At 57.7% G+C, this 21,350-nt stretch overlaps 6 protein-coding genes across 6 annotated transcripts; 4 read left to right on the top strand and 2 right to left on the bottom strand.

Moving 5' to 3' along the window:
* Window positions 1-1,557: 1,557 nt before the first annotated feature.
* On the top strand, window positions 1,558-2,806 carry laeA-8 (Secondary metabolism regulator laeA; the record flags this gene model as incomplete). The annotated part of the gene is made up of 8 exons (XM_037320278.1): window positions 1,558-1,704; window positions 1,784-1,875; window positions 1,939-2,120; window positions 2,176-2,334; window positions 2,382-2,484; window positions 2,550-2,619; window positions 2,701-2,714; window positions 2,776-2,806. The coding sequence occupies 8 exons, from the start codon at window positions 1,558-1,560 to the stop codon at window positions 2,804-2,806; spliced, it is 798 nt and encodes a 265-aa protein (XP_037181692.1).
* Window positions 2,807-5,174: 2,368 nt separating this feature from the next.
* CGCA056_v005022 (Altered inheritance of mitochondria protein 41) lies at window positions 5,175-5,753 on the top strand (the record flags this gene model as incomplete). The annotated part of the gene is made up of 1 exon (XM_037320277.1): window positions 5,175-5,753. The coding sequence occupies one exon, from the start codon at window positions 5,175-5,177 to the stop codon at window positions 5,751-5,753; it is 579 nt and encodes a 192-aa protein (XP_037181691.1).
* A 360-nt stretch (window positions 5,754-6,113) lies between these two features.
* Window positions 6,114-9,073, bottom strand: alp4 (Spindle pole body component alp4; the record flags this gene model as incomplete). The annotated part of the gene is made up of 3 exons (XM_037320276.1): window positions 6,114-6,533; window positions 6,590-8,550; window positions 8,608-9,073. The coding sequence occupies 3 exons, from the start codon at window positions 9,071-9,073 to the stop codon at window positions 6,114-6,116; spliced, it is 2,847 nt and encodes a 948-aa protein (XP_037181694.1).
* Window positions 9,074-9,810: 737 nt separating this feature from the next.
* PUP2 (Proteasome subunit alpha type-5) lies at window positions 9,811-10,665 on the top strand (the record flags this gene model as incomplete). Its single annotated transcript, XM_037320275.1, has 3 exons — window positions 9,811-9,835; window positions 9,900-10,438; window positions 10,492-10,665. The coding sequence occupies 3 exons, from the start codon at window positions 9,811-9,813 to the stop codon at window positions 10,663-10,665; spliced, it is 738 nt and encodes a 245-aa protein (XP_037181693.1).
* A 294-nt stretch (window positions 10,666-10,959) lies between these two features.
* CGCA056_v005019 (putative transcriptional regulatory protein) lies at window positions 10,960-14,248 on the bottom strand (the record flags this gene model as incomplete). The annotated part of the gene is made up of 6 exons (XM_037320274.1): window positions 10,960-11,301; window positions 11,371-12,208; window positions 12,261-12,323; window positions 12,377-12,989; window positions 13,040-14,029; window positions 14,110-14,248. 6 exons carry the CDS (start codon window positions 14,246-14,248, stop codon window positions 10,960-10,962), a joined length of 2,985 nt encoding a protein of 994 aa, XP_037181233.1.
* Window positions 14,249-19,388: 5,140 nt separating this feature from the next.
* RPR8 (25S rRNA (adenine-N(1))-methyltransferase) lies at window positions 19,389-20,957 on the top strand (the record flags this gene model as incomplete). The annotated part of the gene is made up of 1 exon (XM_037320273.1): window positions 19,389-20,957. One exon carries the CDS (start codon window positions 19,389-19,391, stop codon window positions 20,955-20,957), a length of 1,569 nt encoding a protein of 522 aa, XP_037181234.1.
* Between the last annotated feature and the right edge of the window lie 393 nt (window positions 20,958-21,350).

Genomic DNA, 21,350 nt, shown 5'->3' with positions numbered 1-21,350 from the left:
CCTGGGCGCTGGAGGGTTGTAGCGAGAGGGTGTGTGTGTGTGTGTGCTGGGCCCTGTCCTCCGGGTCTGCGGTTGGTCTCAGGAACGGCGTCCACCACTGGGCGTTATCCTGGGTGTGGATGCGTCGACCGTACATACAGCATACAGGATGAGGGGGATCGGTTTATTCGTCCGACCCCGACGCTTGTATATGACTTCCAACGTAAACAGCGAGTAGGGCCACGGCAGCCCGGTGATGGGCAAGGCCTCGGGTAATTAGTAGGTAGCATGAGTGGCCTTTTTGCAGCCCTGCCGCCGCCCTGTGAGAAGTTGGTATGTGAACGCGTGTCCCGCTAGACGATGACCAGGTCGTCCAAAAAGCAACCGTCTACCTGGAAGCCGGAACAGCTTGTGAAAGCCGCCGCGGTTAACGGAATCCATGGATCTGGCAGCTGGTAAAAGCGGTGTCCAGGATGGTTGGACCCGCTGCCACACCCGCCCTATGCCACTCGAGGGCCTAGGATTAGCACGTCTTGGTTGTCTGCCGGCTCCATTATCGAATTTTCGTACGTACAGGGGGGGGTCCGGGGCCAGCAATAATACCAGAAGACATATCCATGTCACCTGAAGTGTGCCTCGTCTGCACCACGAACCAAAGACCGCCGAAACAGGCCTTCTTTGGTTGTAGGTAGTGTGTGTGCTAACCCAGGATCGACAGCAACATCGTGGGGTGTAGAACAAATGCCAGTCCAATCTGAAGTCTGACCGGCCCATGTCTCCACCTCCAGCGCAGCGGGCAGTCCATTTTATGTCTATTAGACACGGCTGCCGCCTTCGTGAAGGCCCCTGTGCTTCCGATATGGTTGTCAAAGATCCTTCAGGGTTCTCGAGTAGGATGTGCTTGAAGTCTGGTCCTTGTCTTCCGTCCCGTCTCTGAACTTAAACCAACATTTGGTTGGACCACAACACGCTCTGGTCACGATCTCGACTTCATCCCGAGAGATCGTTTTGAAGATTCCACGTCGAGACGGAGACCCTTCTGCAGCTTCACAGAGCGAAGACATAGGGCCGTCGACCCCATCTTCCGTCTGCCATCATGGCCAAGTACGGATGCACCTCTTCGCCTTTGGCGAAAGCGCCCGCTAAACTCTTCCCAGCGATCCGCAAACGGTCCCGTTGGACAACACTTTTCTCGAGACTATCACGTACTTGGGAAGAGAGTTCCAAAGATATGCTGTCGACAACGGTGCCTACTTCGCGCCGATAGACGAGGTAAACATGGCCCATGGAGCCCCTGAAATCCCTGATCGCGTTGCTTAGTCTCTTCTCCCGACCTGTAGGACGAAATCGAGCGTTTGCAAATGATGCACTATCTCTTCTCGATAGTTTTTGAAAACTCGCTCATCTTTCCACCCATAACGAGACCCCGCCGAATACTCGAATGCGGGTTCGGTATCGGCGACTGGGCAATCGAAGTTGCACAGCAACACCCGAGCTGCGAGGTACGTAATGCACGCGCGTGCAAAGGCCTTTGCCACACATTCACTTGACTCTGGTAGACGTCTGGCGATGCGCAAGATGGCTCGGGGCGGGTGGACGGAGAGCTTCAGCGTCTTCGTTGGGCTTTACGATCATGCCCCTAAGCGGAGACTCCTTTTCCGCGTTGGTGCCAAACCGTCTGCTCCCGCCTTTGGAGTCTTCACCGCCATCTGCATCCCAGAGCTCGTTCGCCATTGAGATCGAAATCGTGCGATTCTGGGGTCTGATTCTTTGCTCCGAAAACGACGGTTGACCAGCGCAATAGGTGGTGGGCATCGACATTTGCCCGCACATTTGGCCCGACGAAGCGCAAACGCCGCCAAATCTGAACCTTCAAGTCGATGATCTGAATGGAAGGTAGGCAACCCAGACACTCGCCGGTTGTTTCTCCAGTCGGATCATCGCTAACCATCTAGCCAGGTTCACCTTCCCATCCAATCACTTCGACCTGGTCCACAGCCAGATGATGGCCGGGGGGATTCATTCGAATCGATGGAGGGATTATCTGCGTGACATTCATCGCGTGCTTCGGCCTGGCGGCTGGGTCCAAACGGTGGAAATATACTTCAACGCGCAATCGGACAATGGTACACTGACACAGAGTGCGTTTCTCCCCTTCCCCTTTTGGGCGCAGCTGCTGACTTTTGACATGGCCAGATCACGCACTTCGAAGGTGGTCGAGACGATATCTGGACAGCATGCAACCGTACAAAGACCCTCGAGCTCCCTTGCAGATGCAGAGCTGGATGCAAAGTGCAGGCTTCGACTCGGTGGAGACGCAAATGATCCCGCTCCCGACCTGCGGATGGTCCAACGGTACGGAATCGCCGAACACTGGGTTGTAGATTGTCGGTGCTGACCAGAGACGCAAGATCCACGGCAACATCAGATCGGCTTGGCGAACAGAGAGAACGTGAGGAGATTTCTATCGTCATTAGGACACTATCCAATGACGGAGTTCCGGGGGTGAGTACCGAGCAGCTGCCACAGTCAAGCGTTCGGGCAAAGCAGCTGACCGCTTTGCTATATAGCATGACGTCCCAAGAGTTCCAAGTTCTGGTCGCACAGGCCAGAAGCGAGGCTGACAATCCGGAGTTCAGGGTTAGTTTTCCATGATTTGCAGACTGTCCAGGATTGGAGCTGTGACTAACATGAAGGACAATGACACGCTGCTCGTAACAGGCGTATTTTCCAATGTAAGTATGGCCTGGAGACTCTCTTGCTGCAAGACTTCCAGAGCTGACAGGCGCGTTGCAGGTATGTTTGTATAGGGCGCAAGCGTCGTTGAGGCGAGTCATTTTTTGGCGAATCGGTTTATTACAGATCCGGGGGAGCCTTGAGAGGGATTGATTTCGGTAGTTTCGGTGGGCATCCTTTTCTGGGCTTCTGATGATGACGATGTCACGGCAGCGAAAACCCCGTGCCTAGCTCGCAAGTCTCTTGAGTTTCTTATGGCTTATTCGCACCTGATGGCTGCAACGTGAACAAAAGCTGGCTCACTCGTGAAAGAACCAGAAGAAAACTTGATGGCGAAGGCTTCGGCTCTTGCCCAGACTCCATACATCCCCGGTGTTAGTCAAGGTGGAGCTGATGTGTTGTCGGCGACGTGGCAGGTGCGAAGCTGATGACGGCCTGGATCTGGGTTGCGCTCTCGCTCTCGACCTTTGTGACTGTTGGAAACATGAGAAAGGCGACGTTGGGACTATCGAGGGAATTTTCGCCTCCGGCTCTTGCTGTTGTCGAGGCCGGCTAAAGAGAAGGCGTACCTAGGTAAGGTTATTTTGGTATCGTCTGGTGTGTTGGCCGATGTGTAAGACAGGTTTCGACTGATGCCTCTGCGGGCAAGGGCGAGTTTTACGGCACATGACGCAAAGAAGGGAGAGAAGGCATGAAGTCGAAATACGGGAGACCGGTGCGGTGCGGTGCGAGACCTGAAGTGGAGAGCAACGGAAGCTAAGGGAAGCGGTGGAGGGAGGACAGGAGAAAAGCGAAGGCGGTTCCCCGGTCTGGGTACCCGACTGGACAGACTTGGGCTCATTTTGTCCACCTCACCTCAGTTGGGTTTAGATTGGAAGGGGGCAGAACGGCGGCGTGTCTGCTTTCGCCCAGACGAGGAGCCGTCCTGCGGTTGGTTTTTGCCTAGTTCAGGGGAGGATGGATAATGGATAACGAACACGCAGATTTAACTCGCTACCAGACCGTCGGGTCGTCTCTCGGTGAGGGAGGCCTGGAGCACTTCACGTCACATTGAGCGAATATTCAGACACGTCCACGAATACTATGTACAGCATACACACGTACACACGCACACACACGCACGCACACGCACATTCTTCGGCCATCATCTGACTGAGAGGGCAGGCACGTCATCCGTGTGCCATGTCGTTGTCTGGCCCCCGCGGCCGAGCAGTCGAGTCGTGTTCCATCTGAGGGTACGCAGCAATTCACCGGAATCCACTTTCATCTGAAGAGCAATAACCAGGGCATGCCATGTCTTGCTGCAGCACCCGCGCCGCCGCCGTCGTCCTCGCCAATTCCACGCCAATATCCTGCCGGTTCCCACGCCGGTGAGCTCGAGCGGCTCAGGTTCCCCAGCTTCGGGAGCTCCATCCTGGCCATCCTGGCAGGACCATGGCACAGACGTTTTGAAGAAGGTCCGCTTGTTGTCGTACCCATCCGAGTCGACGACGACGAACAGACGGCATTGGCGGCGGCTCTGGTGCTTCGGGACTGACAATAGAATCGACTAGGTAAGGGACCAATCAGCCACAATGGCGACGAGCTTGCAACTCTGAGAGTTTCTTTGCCCGTCGCCCCGAACACCGATGCTGCTGAGACTACACACCAGGCAGATTGGCCCCATCGCAACCGAATCTATATTACGACCGTATGCCACCCCGGAACCTTGGGCCTGATGCCCCCGGTGGAGGTGATATCCGGAGGCGTTTGCGAGTGCCCCGACCCTTGCTGGTGCAGCGGATTCCCTGACAGCCTGCACATCAGGCGACGCTGGGAAGCTCTGGAAATTGCACAAACGTCGCATCTGGATCGCAGCATTTCGGTCAGGTTCTCAAGGACGCGTCGTTGAACACTTTGTGTCATCCGAACCTTATGCATGTTCTCTGCATGTCTCAACATGCCCATGCTCCGGCCAACGAACGGGCAGGAGGAAACTGTCAAAGTCGCAGATGTCAGTCAATGCGAGTGTTAATCAGTGGATCCACACAGTTCCCCAAATACGACGAACCAACGAACGGACGACCCTGGCAGACACTTGATAGGCAATAGTGTACATAGTAGGGACTGGGCACCGAGCACCAACTCAGTTGGAAGACTTCGGCAGACAGACGTGCCCTTGGGAGAGCTCCACCGTCCATCCACCCCTGGCTGGCGCCGAAGCCGCAATGCGCCACCAACGCCGCCGACCTCTTTGCACATCTGGAACAGGCCATGAGCTTCGGCCAATGGGAAAGCTTGCCCAAATTTATGCATCTCACAGCTCTCGAATTTTTTTGGTGTCGGCCCATCGACAGCTTCAGACAACGAATTAGTTATACTCAACACTCGAGCAATTGACGAGGTCGACGACACTAGAAACGACCAATTGGACAATCTTCTGATTCACTTACTCCATCTTCCGACCAACGCACATCACAATGGCCGCCAGACAATCAACACGTCTCCTCCAGACTCTCCGGCCGACGGTAGTGCCCGGCCGCGCCTTGCCCCGGACGCTCCGCTTCTACTCAGACGCCGCCCCGGCCGCGCCTCCGCTCCTGGCCAATCTCAAGGCCGATCTGAAGACGGCCATGCGCGCCAAGGATGCCGCTCGCCTCTCTGTCCTGCGCTCCGTCCTGTCCGCCACCAACAACGCTGCCAAGACGTCGTCTCCCATCGTCACCGACGCCCAGCTCGTCGCTCTCCTGCGCAAGACCCAGCGCGCCGGCCAGGACGCCGCCGCCCAGTTCCGTGCCGCCGGCCGCGACGATCTGGCCGACAAGGAGGATCTTCAGGCCAAGGTCATGGCCGAGTACATTGCCAACTCGGGCGTCCTCACCGTCACCGAGGCCGACGTCCGCGTGCATGTCGAGAAGGCCATTGAGCAGGCCACTGCTGCTGGAAAGGTCTCTTTGGGCGAGGTCATGAAGCTGGTCAACGCCGCGGTACAGGGCAAGGACGTCGAGATTGACAAGAAGCGCATCTCCGAGATAATTAAGGAGGCTCTGGAGAAATAGAGGCCGGACGGCAACATGTACTACCACCACGTGTATAATTTCAGCATACCCGAGGCTCTCCCTCTCCCAAGCATTAAGAGAAATGAAATCCTGTCATGACAACTCCTCACACGATGCATTGAATGCAAACTCAACGACAAGAGATGAAGCTTGAACATGACGCTGCGCGCATCAGCAAATCAATGGTATCTGTCTAGGTAGGGCATGTGGACGAAACCCGCCCCTGCCGCTTTCTTTCCCTCCTCCCCCCCTCGACTGCTTTTGATGCCGTCCTGGAACGATGACTCCGTCTGCTCCAACCCCAGAACGCCGTCTCGTGTGATTTCCTCGAATGGAAGGGTATGTAACGTCAACGCACAATCATGCCATGCTGTCCTCCTCGTTCCTCAACCCCGCATACTCGGTCCCCTGGTTGGCCGTGCTAAGCCGCGCGCATAGACTGAGCAGCACAACCGTCTCCGTGGCGGCGTAGTGATTCAGCGCGTCCAGGAGGATCTGCAGGTGCCTGCTAAAGTTGCCCTCCCACTTCTTCATGATCTCAAACAGGTTGCCCACGCGGGCCTCGTGCTGCTCGCCAGCACCCGCCGACGATGTCGACTCGCTGTGCGAGCCCGAGGGCTTCTGCGTGCGGACCTCTTGAAAGGCGCGCCACTGTTTCTGCGTCATGTTGGGCGGCTTGGCGGCGCCGGATAAGTCTGGATCGGCCTTTTCCAGCTCACGCGAGAGCCAGTTGGAGTATGTCGCAAAGATTGTGCAGGTCTGCATCAGCTTTGAGTGGATCTGCAGGTTGTTAGTCGTGTGGCACGCAGAGATGAGCGAAGCGCCCTGTGACTTACCCTCAGTAGCTTGCTGTTGGTGAGCATGCACTCCTTCAAGCACGTGTCCAAGAAATCCACATGGTCCTGCATCAGCTCGTCCACCGTCCTCGTCGGTCCCTCGGTGGTACTAGAACCGTCCTGGCCGTCCTCCTTGACCTTGAGCCTGGACATGAACTTGGCCCAGTTGGGCTCAATGACCTCGGCCGTGCAAAAGTACAAGAGCTGCTGCACAAACACCAACATGCGCGCGCGAAGCGTCCATACCCGGCGCTTCCAAATCTCGAGGCTGCGCGAGGAGCTCTTGTGAGACCACGTCATGCCTGTCGTCTGCGAGTGCCATGTTGTCGACAGCTGGGACTCGAGGTATCTGAGCGAGAGCAGGTAGCGGAACAGCGCCTGGTAACGCCACACGGTCTTGCGGCTGATGACCAAAGAGACGGGGAAGGGCACTGTGTAGTCGAGCTGCAGCGACGTGAAGCCAATCGCGTTCTTGTCGTTCTCAACCGGCTGGTTCGCCAGAGGTTGCAGCGACTCGCCCTGCTCGATACCGGTGATGTTGACGACCCTCTGAAGGGACTTTGTGAGGGTGATTTCGTTCATCTCCACCTTGACGTCTTCCTTGAACGGGTCCAGAGACACGATGCTGCCAGGCTGGCGCAGGACCAGGTCGAGCAGAGACTGCAGCTTGCCGGTGTTAACGGACTTGACGGGCTTCCGCAGTTCCGAGGCGCCGAGCTCGAGGAAATAGGAAAAGTAGTCGGACGGGTCCAAGAAGAAGTAGTGCTTGAGCGACCGCAGCCGCGCGGGCAGGGAGTGTGTGGTGAGCAACAGCTGCATGAGGGACTCGTTGGCGTGGGCGTATGCGTTGTTGACGTTTTCCAGGAAACGGCTGTCGTCAAATGAGTTGGGCACGTCCGAGACGACCTTGCTGACGTCCACACCACCGCACTCTCTGACCACGTTGAGGTACTTCCCTGCCAACAGGACCTTGTCCTTGACACCTTCCAGTTGAGGCGGGATATCGTGCTCTCTGATGGTGTACCGTCTCTCCCAGTATTCGTCCGTGTAGTCCTGTTCTAGGCGCTCTCTGCGGATGCTTTTCTGCTCCTTGATGAGGAACTCGGCGTGCGGGTCGTTGATGCCGCCGTGATGAAGCCACTCGTTCAGCATGACCATGTACGGTTTGCTGGAGTCTCGGAGCAGCGTTGTCAGTAGTGCGCGCGCCGCCGGGTCTCCTGACAGGGACTCCAGCCTCTTGGTGAGCAAGCCGAGCACGACGCCGCCTTTGGAGATCTTCTTCCCCGATCCCGGCACCAGATCGCCGCCTTCACGAAGGGACTCTAGAATGTTCTCAAAGTCGTCCGCGCTGTCGCTCTCTTCCTCCTCGTCATCGTCGTCTAGGAGTGCGTTTCGCTTCAGCAGTTCGTGTGCCAAAGAGTACAGGTGTGACATCATCTGGTTGGTAGGCAGGGTGTGAATGTTTAGTACGTGGAGCGTAAAGGTCTCGTTTGTCAGAAATTGCGTCTCAAGTTGCGCAATCATGACAAGATAGTCGTGAAGGAACTTCCTCACGGAGGCACATAACGCGTGGTTGACGGCGCCAAACTCCTCTCTGCTCTGCACGTCGACGAACATCTCGAGAGCAGAGTAGTACGTCGCCATCTTCAGCATTGACGCCGTCAGATCCTGCAGGCTCGGGTCCAGGCCAGGCAATATTCTAAATGTTGGCCCTGAAAGACGATCCCTCTCCTCGTGCGGGTTGTACGTCTTGGCGAAGCGGACATACTGGCCCTCGTAGCCCATGAACACGAACAGCAGATCCTCAATCATGACCGCCTCCTGTGCCTCGAGTGACAGCTCGCTAAGTGGCTTCGGTTGCTGGGGCTGGGGCGCTTGGGACGCCAATGGCGGTATGGATATTCGACACGCCAAGGGGGCAGATGTATGGGGGAGAAGCGTCGCCTCTGGGTTCCACGGTGCTGCACGCGCAAGTCAGTGAGCATTCCCTCGATCACGACGGCAAACTGCAATCTCACCGGACGGGGTTTCGACCTTGGCCTCCTTAGGCTTCGTCTCGGCTGATCGCGACTTGTCCTCCTTCGGCTTGCCCTTGTCGCCTCTGCGGTCCCCCCTCTCAGGGCTCCGCGTCCGCTGCACAAGCGTCTCCAGCTGGGTCACATACGTCCTCTCTGTTCTCCTCTCCTCTACGTGGCGGTCGTCCTGCGTCCTGCTCGTGGTGCGAGGGTTTCCCGACGCAGACCTCTTGTGCGCATTGCTTCCCGACTCGCGATCCCGTTCTCGTTCCCTCTCGCGCTCCCGTTCCCTCTGCTGCTGCCGCGCATCGCTCCGCTCGCTGCGTTCGCTCCTGAAGCTTGCGTGGGCGCTGCCGCTGCCGCTGCCTCCCCCGTTCGCCGCAGTGTTCATGCGTGACGCCCTCGAAAGTCGTTCGTGGTCCGCAGCTGCAGAGGCTGTGCCGTTCGCGCGGCGCGTGCCAGACGACATGTCGCCGACTGCATTGGTGGGGGTATAGTGCGTCTTTGGGGCGTTGTTTTCTTGATGTGATAGTCCTCTCGATTGGGCGTTCGTCTCGTCTGCGGCCGTGTCTTGGAGGGTGTGCACCTTTATTCCTTGCCAGTCCCTCTTTGTTCGTCAAGTCGTACCCCTCTATTTGCAGAGTCGCACTCTCCAGGTCTAAGCGGCGGGCAGGTTGGGCTGGGTTACACAGTAAAGTGCCTATTAGCCCAGGCGCGTCTGCTCGGAAAATCTTCGCGTGTTGTTGACCCCGGCCCCGGGGCTCGCCTGGCCCCTGAAATATTCCGAGGACGGGACAGCGGGCAGCTGTTGGAGGGGATCTTGTCGCCCCAGCCAATCAGAAGCTTTGGGCAGACGAACAGGGGCCAGGAGCAAGCTGCGCTAAGGTCCGGGCCAGGTACGTAGTCCTGCTGATGGTGGTGGTGGTGCTACTGCTTCCGCTGTTGGAGCCCCCCCAAGCTTGCGGCTGCGTAGGCTGGTGCTTGCCTAACGACCTGACTGTGCTTCAGCCTTCCACCGTCACCGTTTGGTTACCTCGCCTGCACCACGAGCTCCCCTCCATCCACCACCACCATCACCACCCCAGCATCCCGCAACCGCATCACCCACGCCCGCAACGCTCAGGAATTGAACACATCGATCAATTCCTCTGGAAGAGATTCACCACCTTCTCTCTTTAGCAATTTGACACACAGAACACCGCCAAGATGTTTATGGCAAGATCTGAATACGGTAAGCCTACTGCCCTCCTTCCCTGTCTTCGAGAAGAGCTCCTCTGACAACCCGTCAACAACAGATCGAGGTATCAACACCTTCTCCCCCGAAGGTCGCCTCTTCCAAGTCGAGTACTCCCTCGAGGCCATCAAGCTCGGCTCCACGGCCATCGGTGTTGCCACCTCCGAGGGTGTCGTCCTCGGTGTCGAGAAGCGCGTAACCTCGACCCTCCTGGAGACCTCCTCCGTCGAGAAGATTGTCGAGATCGACCGCCACATCGGATGCGCTATGAGCGGTCTGCAGGCCGATGCCCGTTCCATGGTAGAGCACGCCCGCGTCGAGTCCCAGTCCCACGCCTTCAACTACAACGAGCCCCTCCGCGTCGAGTCGTGCACCCAGGCCATTTGCGACCTGGCCCTCCGCTTCGGTGAGGGTGCCGAGGGCGAGGAGACCATCATGTCCCGCCCCTTTGGTGTCGCCCTCCTGATTGCCGGCTACGACGAGGACGGCCCCCAGCTCTTCCACGCCGAGCCCAGCGGCACCTTTTACCGTTACGACGCCAAGGCCATCGGTTCCGGCTCCGAGGGCGCTCAGGCTGAGCTGCAGAACGAGTACCACAAGGTGAGACCCCCTCCGCGGCGATGTGTTTGAACCATGTCTAACATGCTCTCCAGTCTCTGACGATTACCGACGCCGAGACACTGGTGCTCAAGACACTGAAGCAGGTTATGGAGGAGAAGTTGGATTCGAAAAACGTGCAGTTGGCGAGCGTAACGAAGGAGAAGGGCTTCAGAATATACACGGATGAGGAGATGGCTGCGGTCGTGGAGCGACTTCCTGCCAACTAGACGAGAGCATGGGCTAGGGTGAGCTTAATAGAGAATCATGAGGCTGGGCGGGTAAAAAAAGACGTTTTCTGGAAGGGAGAGAAACCCAAAAGATACTTACCCAGGCACACCGGTCACGAATCAGGAACCTGACGTCTAGACGATTTCATAGCGTACTCAAACGTGATGAGGATCTCAGGAGGTGACGTTGAATGGACCCGTCGTATTGATCTAAAACTAAACCTACTCGAAAAGGTTGGAAGCCCTGATCTACACATCGTACACGACCCATCCATCGCCCAGAAGGGCTTTCTCTCATCCCTCCTTGATGTCGAGTCTCTCCAGCTCCTGCTCGACGCTGAGTAGCCCCAGGGCGTAATGCGCCCGCTCCGTCTTGGCGACGACGAGCACCTTGTCGTCTCCGTCCAGCAGCTCCAGCCGGGCGCCAATCCTCCTCGGGTTCAACCACACTGAGGGGGGCACGACGGTCTGGAGCGTGGGGTCTCTTGTGTACGGCGGACCCCGTCCCATAGCCGCGGCCTTCTTCCAGCCAGACTCGCAGCCCTCGGCGATTTGTCGCGCAGATTGCCAGCCTGTGAGACGTGCTACATCGTGCATCCGCCTGACGATCCAGTGACGCTGGGCGTCGTCTCTGTACTGTACACCGTGTTAGCGAGGATGACCTCGGGCGGGTAAAAGGGCGGTGAGGCCACGTGAATGTATTACCTGGATAGCGCCGACAAAGAGACAGAAGGCACTCTCGATGAGCGCCGCCCCGACCAAGGTGCTGATCTCGGTGGCGTTGGAGACGTCGTCCGTCAGCCCCGCCGCGATCCGCCCAATCTCGATGGCAAACTTCTCGGTATGCTGCGCCTGGATGCCCGCGGCAATCATGGCGGCCGGCGGCATCCTGGGGTGTGCGCGGTACAGATGGATCAGGCCCATGTAGTAGTTCATCCAGATGCCGGCCACGGAAAAGGTGCGGTACTGCAGCGTCGGCCCAAAGGGCGAGTCCCTGTGGTCTGCGTACTCGGCGCCCAGGGCCTGGAACTCGGGCCCGAACTGGGATCGGAGGATCTCAAACGCCTCCCTAAGGCCTTCCCACTCACGCATCGCCGCCTCCATGGCAACGTCGGAGTCGAGGTCTTCTGGCATCTCCGGCGGAGGCGGCGAGTCGTCTCTCGGAGGGCTGAAGCCCATGGGCAGTCTCACCTTTTGGAGATTCGGCAGCATGCCCGGGAACATGGGCGGTGACCCGGCCCCAGGAGGCGCTCCCATCTGACCGCCCGGCCCTCCTGGGTGGCCTCTCATGCCCGGCGGCGGATCCCCGGGCGGCCCACCGGGCATACCGGTTGCCATCCCCGGTGGCCCGGACGCATTGGGCGGCCCTCCCCGTCCTGGCGGCGCACCGGGAGGGCCGCCGGTGGGAACCCCTGGACGACCGACCGGGGGGCCACCCGGAGGCCCGAACCCCTTGAACGACTTCTTCTTTCGAGCGAGGTCCTTGGAAGCGAAACTGCACAGGCGACCAAGCAGGAGCATCAAGTGGTCATACGTTCCGTAGCTACCAGAGTCAGCACATGTTCAATGCTATCTGCACCTAGAGGGTGACTTACATGGCCTCCAGTCGACCCATCGGGGCTCGGGGCGGACATTGCGTCCAGTGCTGGTAGTCCATACTGAAAATCCGTCAGCGTTTGGCGTCGTATGCATCCGCGAGAGAAACACTTACAACGGCTTCCCACCACCGAGCATGCTTTGATAGACGTCCATCTTGCAGTACCACCAATACAGATCTCTCAAATGCTCGTAATGTTCGATATCGCGGTCAGTGTAGTAATTGCCGATCGAGGCTGCTGCATCGTCCTCGTACGACACGTGTTGGTTCGTTAATCGACTCAGCAGGCCAAGGTCCAAATCGTCTAGATCATGGTTCATCATGTGCGTGTTGTCGTGGCCCATGTAAAAGGGGTCGAACGGCTGGTTCTGGCTTTCTTGGAACAGCGCACGCCTGGCTCGTTTCAGCGGCAGTATGTTCCTCGTCATCTCCCGAAAAGGTATCTCCTTGATCAGCAGCCTGGCTCCAAACAGGTGATTGCACCACTTGGAGTGGTCCGAATTCCACACTTCAAAGTACCCCAACAGCAGGGTGGCTGCGAGCGTGGCTGGTGACGTCCTCCTCTTTACTGTTCGCACGTTCTTTGCGATCCTGCGAATGGAGAGGTGATAGTGTTTCATGGCCGCCGTCGGCGGGATCTGCTGCAGTTTGGCTATCTGTAAAGCGCCCAGGGCAAGCATTGCTTGGAGGAGTGCCGGGTGGTTGAACGACAGGATGGGGAACGTGTCTGCGGATGGTTAATCGTGTCCAGCCCGGTAGAGGCATGGAATCACTTACAGGTCCACAAGTTATGGCCGGCCTTTGGCACAGAAAAGTTGTTCATCAGTTTCGTGTGGTCAAACGGATGCCTCTCGTACAGGGACATGCTGGGGCCCGTGACATTGATAAAGTGCCAGAACAGGGCTGCCGTCCGCTCGTCGTTGAGCGGTGAGTTGTTCGGGGTCGGGATGTACGACGTGAGAATCGTCTCCTCCGCAAAGGCGGAGAACTTTCTGACCTCGGTGCCGAAGCCGTCCCAGGGACCGTCCGAACGGGCCTGGACCAGTTGTCCGTAGGCGCTCTCCTCACCCATCAAGTCCTCGAAGCCGTCGTCCGAATCGCCCATGGATGCGTCGTCGTCGTCGTTGAAGAAGAACTGGACATCGGGGTCCTCCACCACGTCTTCTCGCCGCAGAGGGTCGTTGGGGTAGTGTCGAATCTCTTCCACCCGTGCATGATTTGAAGGCTGTCCTTGCCATGCTTCCCGGGGTACGTACGCAAACGAGCCGTTGTCGGTATTTGGACTGACAAAGGTGCCCTGGGCTCCGCCGAACGGTCCCTGGAATTGGTCTGGGCTGATGGGCGATGTCAATGAGGGCGTCGGGGGCATTTGCGGGGGTATCTGCGGCGGCCCAAAGGCATACTGGTTGAAGTCGAATGGAGAGGAAGATGGGTGATGACCCGAAGATGGGCCTGGGAAGCCCTGGCCATACTGGTGATGCATCGGCTGGCCGCCATAGTCCATGTTCTGTGGCGGCTTGGGAGCTATTGGTGCCAGGGGAGGCGCATTGGATGACTTCGGCGGCGGGTTGGACAGCTGATGGAAAGGGGGATTTGACGCCTCGGGAGGATAGACCACGGGGCCGTAGACTCCGTTCAGGTTGAATGCGCCGATTGGGTCTTTGAAGATGACTCGCTGGTTGTAACCCTCGCAGTGTCTTTTGGACTTGATGCAGTTGTTGCAGATGGGCCTTCCCTCATCGCACTTGATGCGTCGTTTTCGACATGCTTTTGGTCATGTTAGCAATTCGGTCTAGAGACGAGACATCCCTTCGTGTTGAATCTGGCTGAAGAAGGCGGGCACGTACTCAGGCAACCGGTCTTGGTCCTCTTTCTGACGTTCGCTCTTTTGCGGTTCTGGTCATCGTTGTCATTCTCATCGTTGTTGCCCGAGGCCTTGGTCGGGGACTTGTCGCCGCCGTCGGGCGCCCCATCGGCCGTGTCCATCCTAGTAGATGCTGTCTTGTTGTGAGTGAAGCTCCGTGACCCGACTCAAATCTCCATCCACTGGGTCCTGTCGACAACAGATGGTCTCGTCTAGTTCCCGCAAACTTGCACACACAAGAGATCGTGTGGCTCGCCCAAGGCACAGAGAGTACTACTACTACTCTCAGAGCAGTGCCGTTCGATGTTCGGCGCGTCGGTTACGGTGAAGGAGGGTGGGCAAAAGCTGTGATTTCTGGGCAGGCGTTTAGTCAAGAGGCGGCGTCTTCAACGGGCCACAAGCGTCCAAGAGTGGCAGCAGCGCAGCGAGACAAGGTGGGTTAACTTCCGCCTTTGTGCGCGGGCAACGGGACGGGGTTCGAGGGTGGAAAGATAGAGGAAGCAAGTCGGGCGCCCTGGAGTGAGATGCTTTTTATTAAGCAGCCATAGACGGTGGAAGGAAGTGAAACAAGCCGGTGTGACTTTGTCTACGCCGAATAGGTTGTCATGAACGGGTTGGACAGGACGCATGGACTCGTGGGGTAGGACGGGGGTGTAAGGATGTCTGCAGCAGTTGGAGATGTGTCTCTCACGACACGAGGGACTGGTGACCTTTCCCACTCTGGAATAGAGAAGACGGGGGGAGGGGAAGAAGGGTAGGTAGATTAAGGTAGCTCCAAGGCAGGCAAATGTACTGTAACAGGGTATCAAGCAAGGTGAAGAAAGGCGGCGTGGAGAGGCAGATGCACAAACAACGGAGACAAGGTAGAGCGAGGGAGGTGCCAAGCGGCGAGAAGACTAAGAAGAGGCCGGGCCGGAGGGACCGGGGGGTGGTGACAGGAAGATGTAGGTTGGAAACTTGGGAGATCGGGACGAACCAAACCAGACACGAGAGCCGGCCCAGACGAATGGGAGGACGGGGATGCAGATGATTCAGGTAGGGGTCATTAATCGTGCATGACCGGCAAGGCAGACAAAGCCATGGTCGATGCTGCCGGTGATGGGGACGAGGGTGAGAGACAGCATTGCAGGACAATTGGAGTTGTCTCTGAGAGACTCGGGCTCGAGGGGGGCCAGGGACGTGACAAGTACGAGCAAGACAACAAACACTAACAGCAGAGTGAAAACATGGGACTCTCTAATCACTGCCTACTCACCTTTTGGCTCAAGGTCTTGAATTGGACCGTCCACCGCACGCAGTTGGCTGCCCGGCCCTGGCTATTCTTGGTCCAGTATGGGCATGTATGTAGGAGGTGCGGCAAGACGACGGGAGGGAGAAAACACACATACGGCGTATTGGGGTGGCTTGCGGAAGCAACACGAGTGGGTGTGATACGTGCTGCTGCGTGATAAAGCAGCGCGCTAAGATGGCCCAGTCAATGATTCCCAGGTAGGTTCCATGTCAAAGACGTCTCCCCCAGTCGCCCCGAAATCCATCTCAATGTGTCTGCTGCGTCTGCTGTGTCTGCTCTTCCCCTCCCGCGGGCAGTAATAATGCATACATGCCGCCGTAAGTAGGTAGGTACTATGCAGTACATACAGTGGTTGGTAAGGCTCGTCCAGGGTTCTAGCTCCGTCGTGAGCCTGCCAAGTTTTCGCGCGATGGTGCCGCTGGGCTGCGAGGATTAGGCCGTTTAGGGCCTCGGCTGCCACTGAACTGAGGGGCGGACCGGGGGCCCTTCTTTCAGGGGTCTGTCATGTCCCGAGTGACAGGGCTCAGTGGAATGGCGCACGGCACTAGGACGAGCTGACTGAGTTGAATCATCGTCTCTTCTCCTTCTCGAAAGCAAAAAGCTGCTTCCTGTGGTGTTGTGGTCCCACGGGTCTAGCAGAGCTAAGCCGAGCTACTCATGTACGCATGGTCTGACGAGGAAAGAAACTTTTCTGCGCGTACACTACGCTGTGCTGTGCATCGTGCGGCCTGCATCGTCGTTGTTGCGGTGAAGCAATCCAATCCGGTACCGTCCCGGTAGGGCAACTACTGCAAATTTGATTGAAGCGCGGCGGAGATTGGAGGTTGGGTTAGGCAACCCGCCAAGCTGCAAATCCCAACGGCAACGCTCAACAGACTTTGTCCTCGCATACCCGACAATCTGGCCATGGGTATCTTGAGCTTTCGTGGTGGCATGAACCATCTCGCAGTCGTCGCGCCCTGGGCACCGCCAACGTCGCAGGCAACATGGGGCCCAGAGAGAGAAGCCGAACGCTATTTCATCCGAGGTCTTTGGAGGTCTGGACTCTCCCCGTCCGTCAGGGTCCAGCCTGTTGCGCCTCGTCTGCCCTATGGGGTCAGCAATGACCAAGACGACATCCGGCGAAAAGCGTCGACTAGGTCGACGGCGAAGTCCTACGGGGACGCGGCATCCGTGACTGCCCGTTGCCCGTCGCTCGTCGCTACTATTGAAGATGTATTGAAACCCTCGTGATGTTCAGAATCTTCAGCAGGGCCGGGGGTGTTCGTCATCGATGGGGTATCCAGATCGTCCGTTGGTGGCCATCAAGCCCAAAAGTGAGATATGCGCCGGTGGCGTTCCAAGGTGGGATGCATTTCTGCCACTAGTTTTAGGAAACTTGCCATGTGCCGAGCAAGCGGCATGCTAAGAAAGAACAACCCGACGCCGACGGGGCCTCGAGAAGGCCGTCTGCTAGGTAGAGTGGAGGCTCTCAATGGCTTGACAGCCCTTCCTGCCGCCGTTGGGACAGTATGAGAATTGACGAGACAAGCCTTTCAACCCGTCTCTCTTGCCACGACGTCCCAACTTGGGTGAATGCATTCCAAGTCTGGCAGGCCGATGGACTGATTGAGATGAACGGCGATGTGCCGCTGGGATCTCGCCATCCCCCCCATTCTAGCCACCAAGCATCCGAACATCAGCTTCGGCCAATCGTTGCGTTTCCGACCTCATGGACGGTGTCACCGGCGACTGGCCGCAGTACACAGTCGGCTGGCATACGGTGCAACACAAACGTGCTCGTTGTCGAACAGGAGGAGGCACGCCGATCCCCGCGGACCACCTCCGCCCGCCCTCTTTCCTTCTTGAACAACTGCAACTGGTCACAATCGGTTCCCGCCCATCATCGATCGCCTTGTGCCTTCTCGTCCTCCTCGACGCGCAGGGTCGGTCACCTTGGCAGCTTTTCCCGGATCTTTACTGTATCTGATCTGAGCAGAGGTCGATACTGGCTGCCGCCACAGGCTAAGTATGCAGGTAGCCTTCCCGCATGCCAGTAGTTGAGTCGGGGCAGGGAGCTCTCTCCTCTTTCGAGAGAGCAATGAGTGCCGTGACGTTGAAGACTGGCCGTCGAGGACGATCCTGAAATAGCCAGATGCGAATCGTGGCAATGAAGCAAGCCGGGCTGCCAAACAAAGGCATCTGGCACATTGCGGCACAGAGACTGTACTGCGCCTTGTGCCACGGTGCCGGTTGCCCTATTTCTGTCTCTTTGGTGAGCGTTTCCAGCCTCAAGGTTCTCTGAACTGTCTCGTCTCTTTGATGTCTTGTCTTGGCTCCCGAGACCAACGGCTCTGGAAGGCCGTTCATCCCCGAATGCTGCCGCCCGTGTTGGTTTGTTGCCATTCCCCAGGTCCCTGTCTCTGTGCCCACGCTATCAACGCCAAACATAGCGGTACTCCATAAGGCCGGTTAATGCGCCGTGCCCGTTTTTCGGACCACAAGTCGGAGTCTTTTGAGAATTGAACCGACTGTCCGCCGAACAACCCACCGGTGGGTCGCTGTCGCCGTCCAAACTTTGCAGAATCTTCTGGTCTCCGGTGAGAATGCGCAGGCGGTTACAACGGGGCCGCATGCCTGGCGGCATCCGAGGGAGCAATGTTTCGGTGGTTAAACCAGGGGAACCATCATCACAGGCTGGAGACTAGCTGCCTGGAGAGCTATCAACGGCCCTAACTTTAATAGACTGGCGGCTACCCAAAGGACGGAGGACAAGCCATCCGTCCCCGGCCTGCTGTCATGGGCTTAGGGCAGCCAGCAACCTGTTTGACAGGAGACCTTCCCCTTCTGAGCTGGCTTAACAGACGCCATGGCAAAGTTGCCTGTGTCGGACGTTTGTTCGGCTCAAGGCAGCCGTAGGTAACGAGGCTCGGACTCGTGGGGCCCAGGTTGCGGCTCCCCGTTCTGAGTGGCTTCTCGGGGTCGCTCCCGCACGCGTCTGGATGTTTCCGTCTGGTCCTTCGCATGCGGGAGAATTCTGGAGATTGCAGAGGTAATCATGGCTTCCCCATTGGGCGAACTATTTGTCTTTTTGATGGGACAACAATCCCTTTGCTATTACTGGCGTCGTTGCAAGCTGGAAAAGTAAGCTGAAACGTCGTGATCCCAGGACCCGATGCAGGGCCGAAAGATCAGGACCAATCCGATGAGCCACCGTGCAGATCTCGGAAGACCTGGCAGGGTGGTTGTGGTGAGTCGGCCTGGCTTCCCAGTAGCGCGTTCCTCCAGTTTCTGGCGGAAGGGAGCGGGCGGACGGGCGGAAGTCGACTGGAGGCCATGTCAGGGTCCAGAGAATGCACTTGGCCTTGTCCAACTCGAGCATGTCAGTAGGTGCAAAGGGGCATTCCCACCAGGGTGACGGGTGGCAGCGTTCATGATGCCAAGACGATCTGGGGTATTGAAGGATGTCGCAGGTCTTGCCGCCGTTGGTGCTAAACAGATGATTTGCATCTCACTGGCGCAAAGCTGTTTTCATGGAAGTGGCGCCAACGTTGGGTAGATGCACATCTTCATAGCGGCGCTGACAGGCTCGCGCATCGTTCCACAGAAAACGCATCTTATGAGGAAACCAAATGGGTGGGTTTAGTGCTAAGTTTTGAAAGGCAAATCCGAACAGAAGTCGGCCCAAAGATGGAAAAGTGGTGATGGGGAAGTTGGCTTACAGTTAGACGATGCAACTGCGTGCCAAAAGCTCGGCGGTGTGCACGGTCCACCCACCTTGCTCCTCCCATCCTGGCGCCGATCAGCGTCCAGGGGTGCGATAACGATGGGAAGGAAAAAAAAACTAAAAACTTCGTCGACCAAGACTGAATGAGCCGCTGTGTGAGACTGAGCTTTGAGCGAGGCTTCATTCACCACAACGTCCATTCTCATCCCGCGTCTGCGAATCTCATTCCAGCATCAGTCATTGACACCTCAAAGTCAACCTAAACATGTTCGCAGTTCCAGGGTGGTCCGTCGCGGCCGACGCCCTCAAATCGGAAACGCCTGGCGGCCAGAAGGACGGCCCCGCGAGGAACAAGACGCGCAAGCGCAAGAGGAACAACAAGGACGAAAAGGTCACGGAGTCCAACTTTGCCGACCTCTACCAAAATGTGATTGAGGGAAAGAAGACGGAGGGCAAGCGCAGCAGGAAGAGCGAGGGCGGCGAGGAGACTCCCAAGAAGAAGGAGCGCAGAGCGTCCACGGCCGGCGAGGATGCGCCGGATGCGGCCAAGCCCAGCAAGAAGCAGAAGAAGGAGAAGGACTCAAAACCTGAAGAGGAGGTGGCAGAGGAGGGCAGCACGCCTAGGCCCGACAAGAAGGAGAAGAAGCAGAAGAAGGACAAGAAGTCCAAGGTTGAGAAGCAAGACGATGTCGACGAGCAGTCAACAGAGACACCCAGCAAAGACGAGAAGAAGAAAAAGACAAAGGATGCCGCAGCAGCCATCGCTGCGTCTGTCCCTCCCGTGCCTCCGGCGCCCGCAAAACTCACCCCCCTCCAGGCCGCCATGAGACAGAAGCTCATCTCCGCCCGCTTCCGCCATCTCAACGAGACGCTGTACACCCGCCCCTCCGCCGAGGCCTACCAGCTCTTTGAAGACTCCCCCGACATGTTCTCCGAGTACCACGAGGGCTTCCGCCGACAGGTCGAGGTGTGGCCCGAGAACCCCGTTGACGGCTACATCCGCGACATCAAGCTGCGGGCGAAGCAGCGGTTCCCGCCGCGCGGCATGCCCCCCAAGAACCCGAACGGGCCTCAGCCGCTCCCCCGTACGGACGGCACCTGCATCATTGCCGACCTGGGCTGTGGCGACGCCCGCCTCGCCTCGACGCTGGCCTCGGAGTCTCAGAAGCTTCGTCTCCAGATCAAGAGCTACGACCTGCACTCCCCCGCCAAGTTCGTCACCAAGGCCGACATTGCTAACCTCCCTCTGGAAGACGGCTCGGTCGACATCGCCATCTTCTGTCTCGCCCTCATGGGGACGAACTGGATCGACTTCATCGAAGAGGCGTACCGCATCCTCCACTGGAAGGGCGAGCTGTGGATCGCGGAGATCAAGTCCCGCTTCGGGCCCGTCAAGTCCAAGAATGCCGTCGTCTCCCACAGCGTCGGCAACCGCAGGAAGCAAGCCGCCGCGGAGAAGAAGGGCAAGGCCGCCAAAGCCGAGGCGGAGACGGAGGCGGACCGCACGGCCCTCGCCGTCGAGGTTGACGGCCACGAAGACCGCCGCGGCGAGACGGATGTCTCGGCCTTCATCGAGGCCCTGCGAAAGCGCGGCTTCGTGCTGCGTGGCGAGGGCGAGGGCAACAAGGGCGCCGTGGACCTGTCCAACAAGATGTTCGTCAAGATGCACTTCATCAAGGGCGCCGTGCCTACCAAGGGCAAGGGTCTTGCCGCCGCCAAGGCCGCAGGTTTCGTGGAGAAGGAGAAGAAACAGAAACGATTCGTGTGGAATACGGAGGAGGACAATGCTGATGAGACTTCCATCTTGAAGCCTTGTGTTTACAAGATTAGGTGAGAATATCGTCGTGGCTGGAGTTTTGTACGGTTACACAAAAGTTGTGCATCTTCGGAAGACTGAAATATGGGATATCACACAGGGAAGATAGGGTTCATCACGTAATTGTACATAGGGAAACATGCAAAAGACTTCTCACGAGAGCATCGGCAGTGAAACGGCACAGGTGCTGCAATTTCCGTGGGCATTTACCGCTCAGGGACTATCCTCTGAAATACAGCATGCTGACTTGGTTGGTTTACAAACACCTGGGCCAGGACAAGCTGCCCGTGTCGCACTGGGCGAGAAAAACACATGACGCCTCTAGTTATTGTATTGTACCCAACCCCGTGATGTCCGTTGTCCTATTTGTTGGCCACGCGCTTCTCATGCAGGTCCTGCTCAGCCCGACCG

The sequence above is a fragment of the Colletotrichum aenigma genome, assembly GCF_013390185.1.
Source record: "Colletotrichum aenigma strain Cg56 chromosome Unknown KSG_Cg56_contig03, whole genome shotgun sequence".
Lineage (NCBI taxonomy): Eukaryota > Fungi > Ascomycota > Sordariomycetes > Glomerellales > Glomerellaceae > Colletotrichum > Colletotrichum aenigma.
Note: the sequence above shows the minus strand (reverse complement) of the source record. Positions and strands in the feature narration are given on the sequence as shown.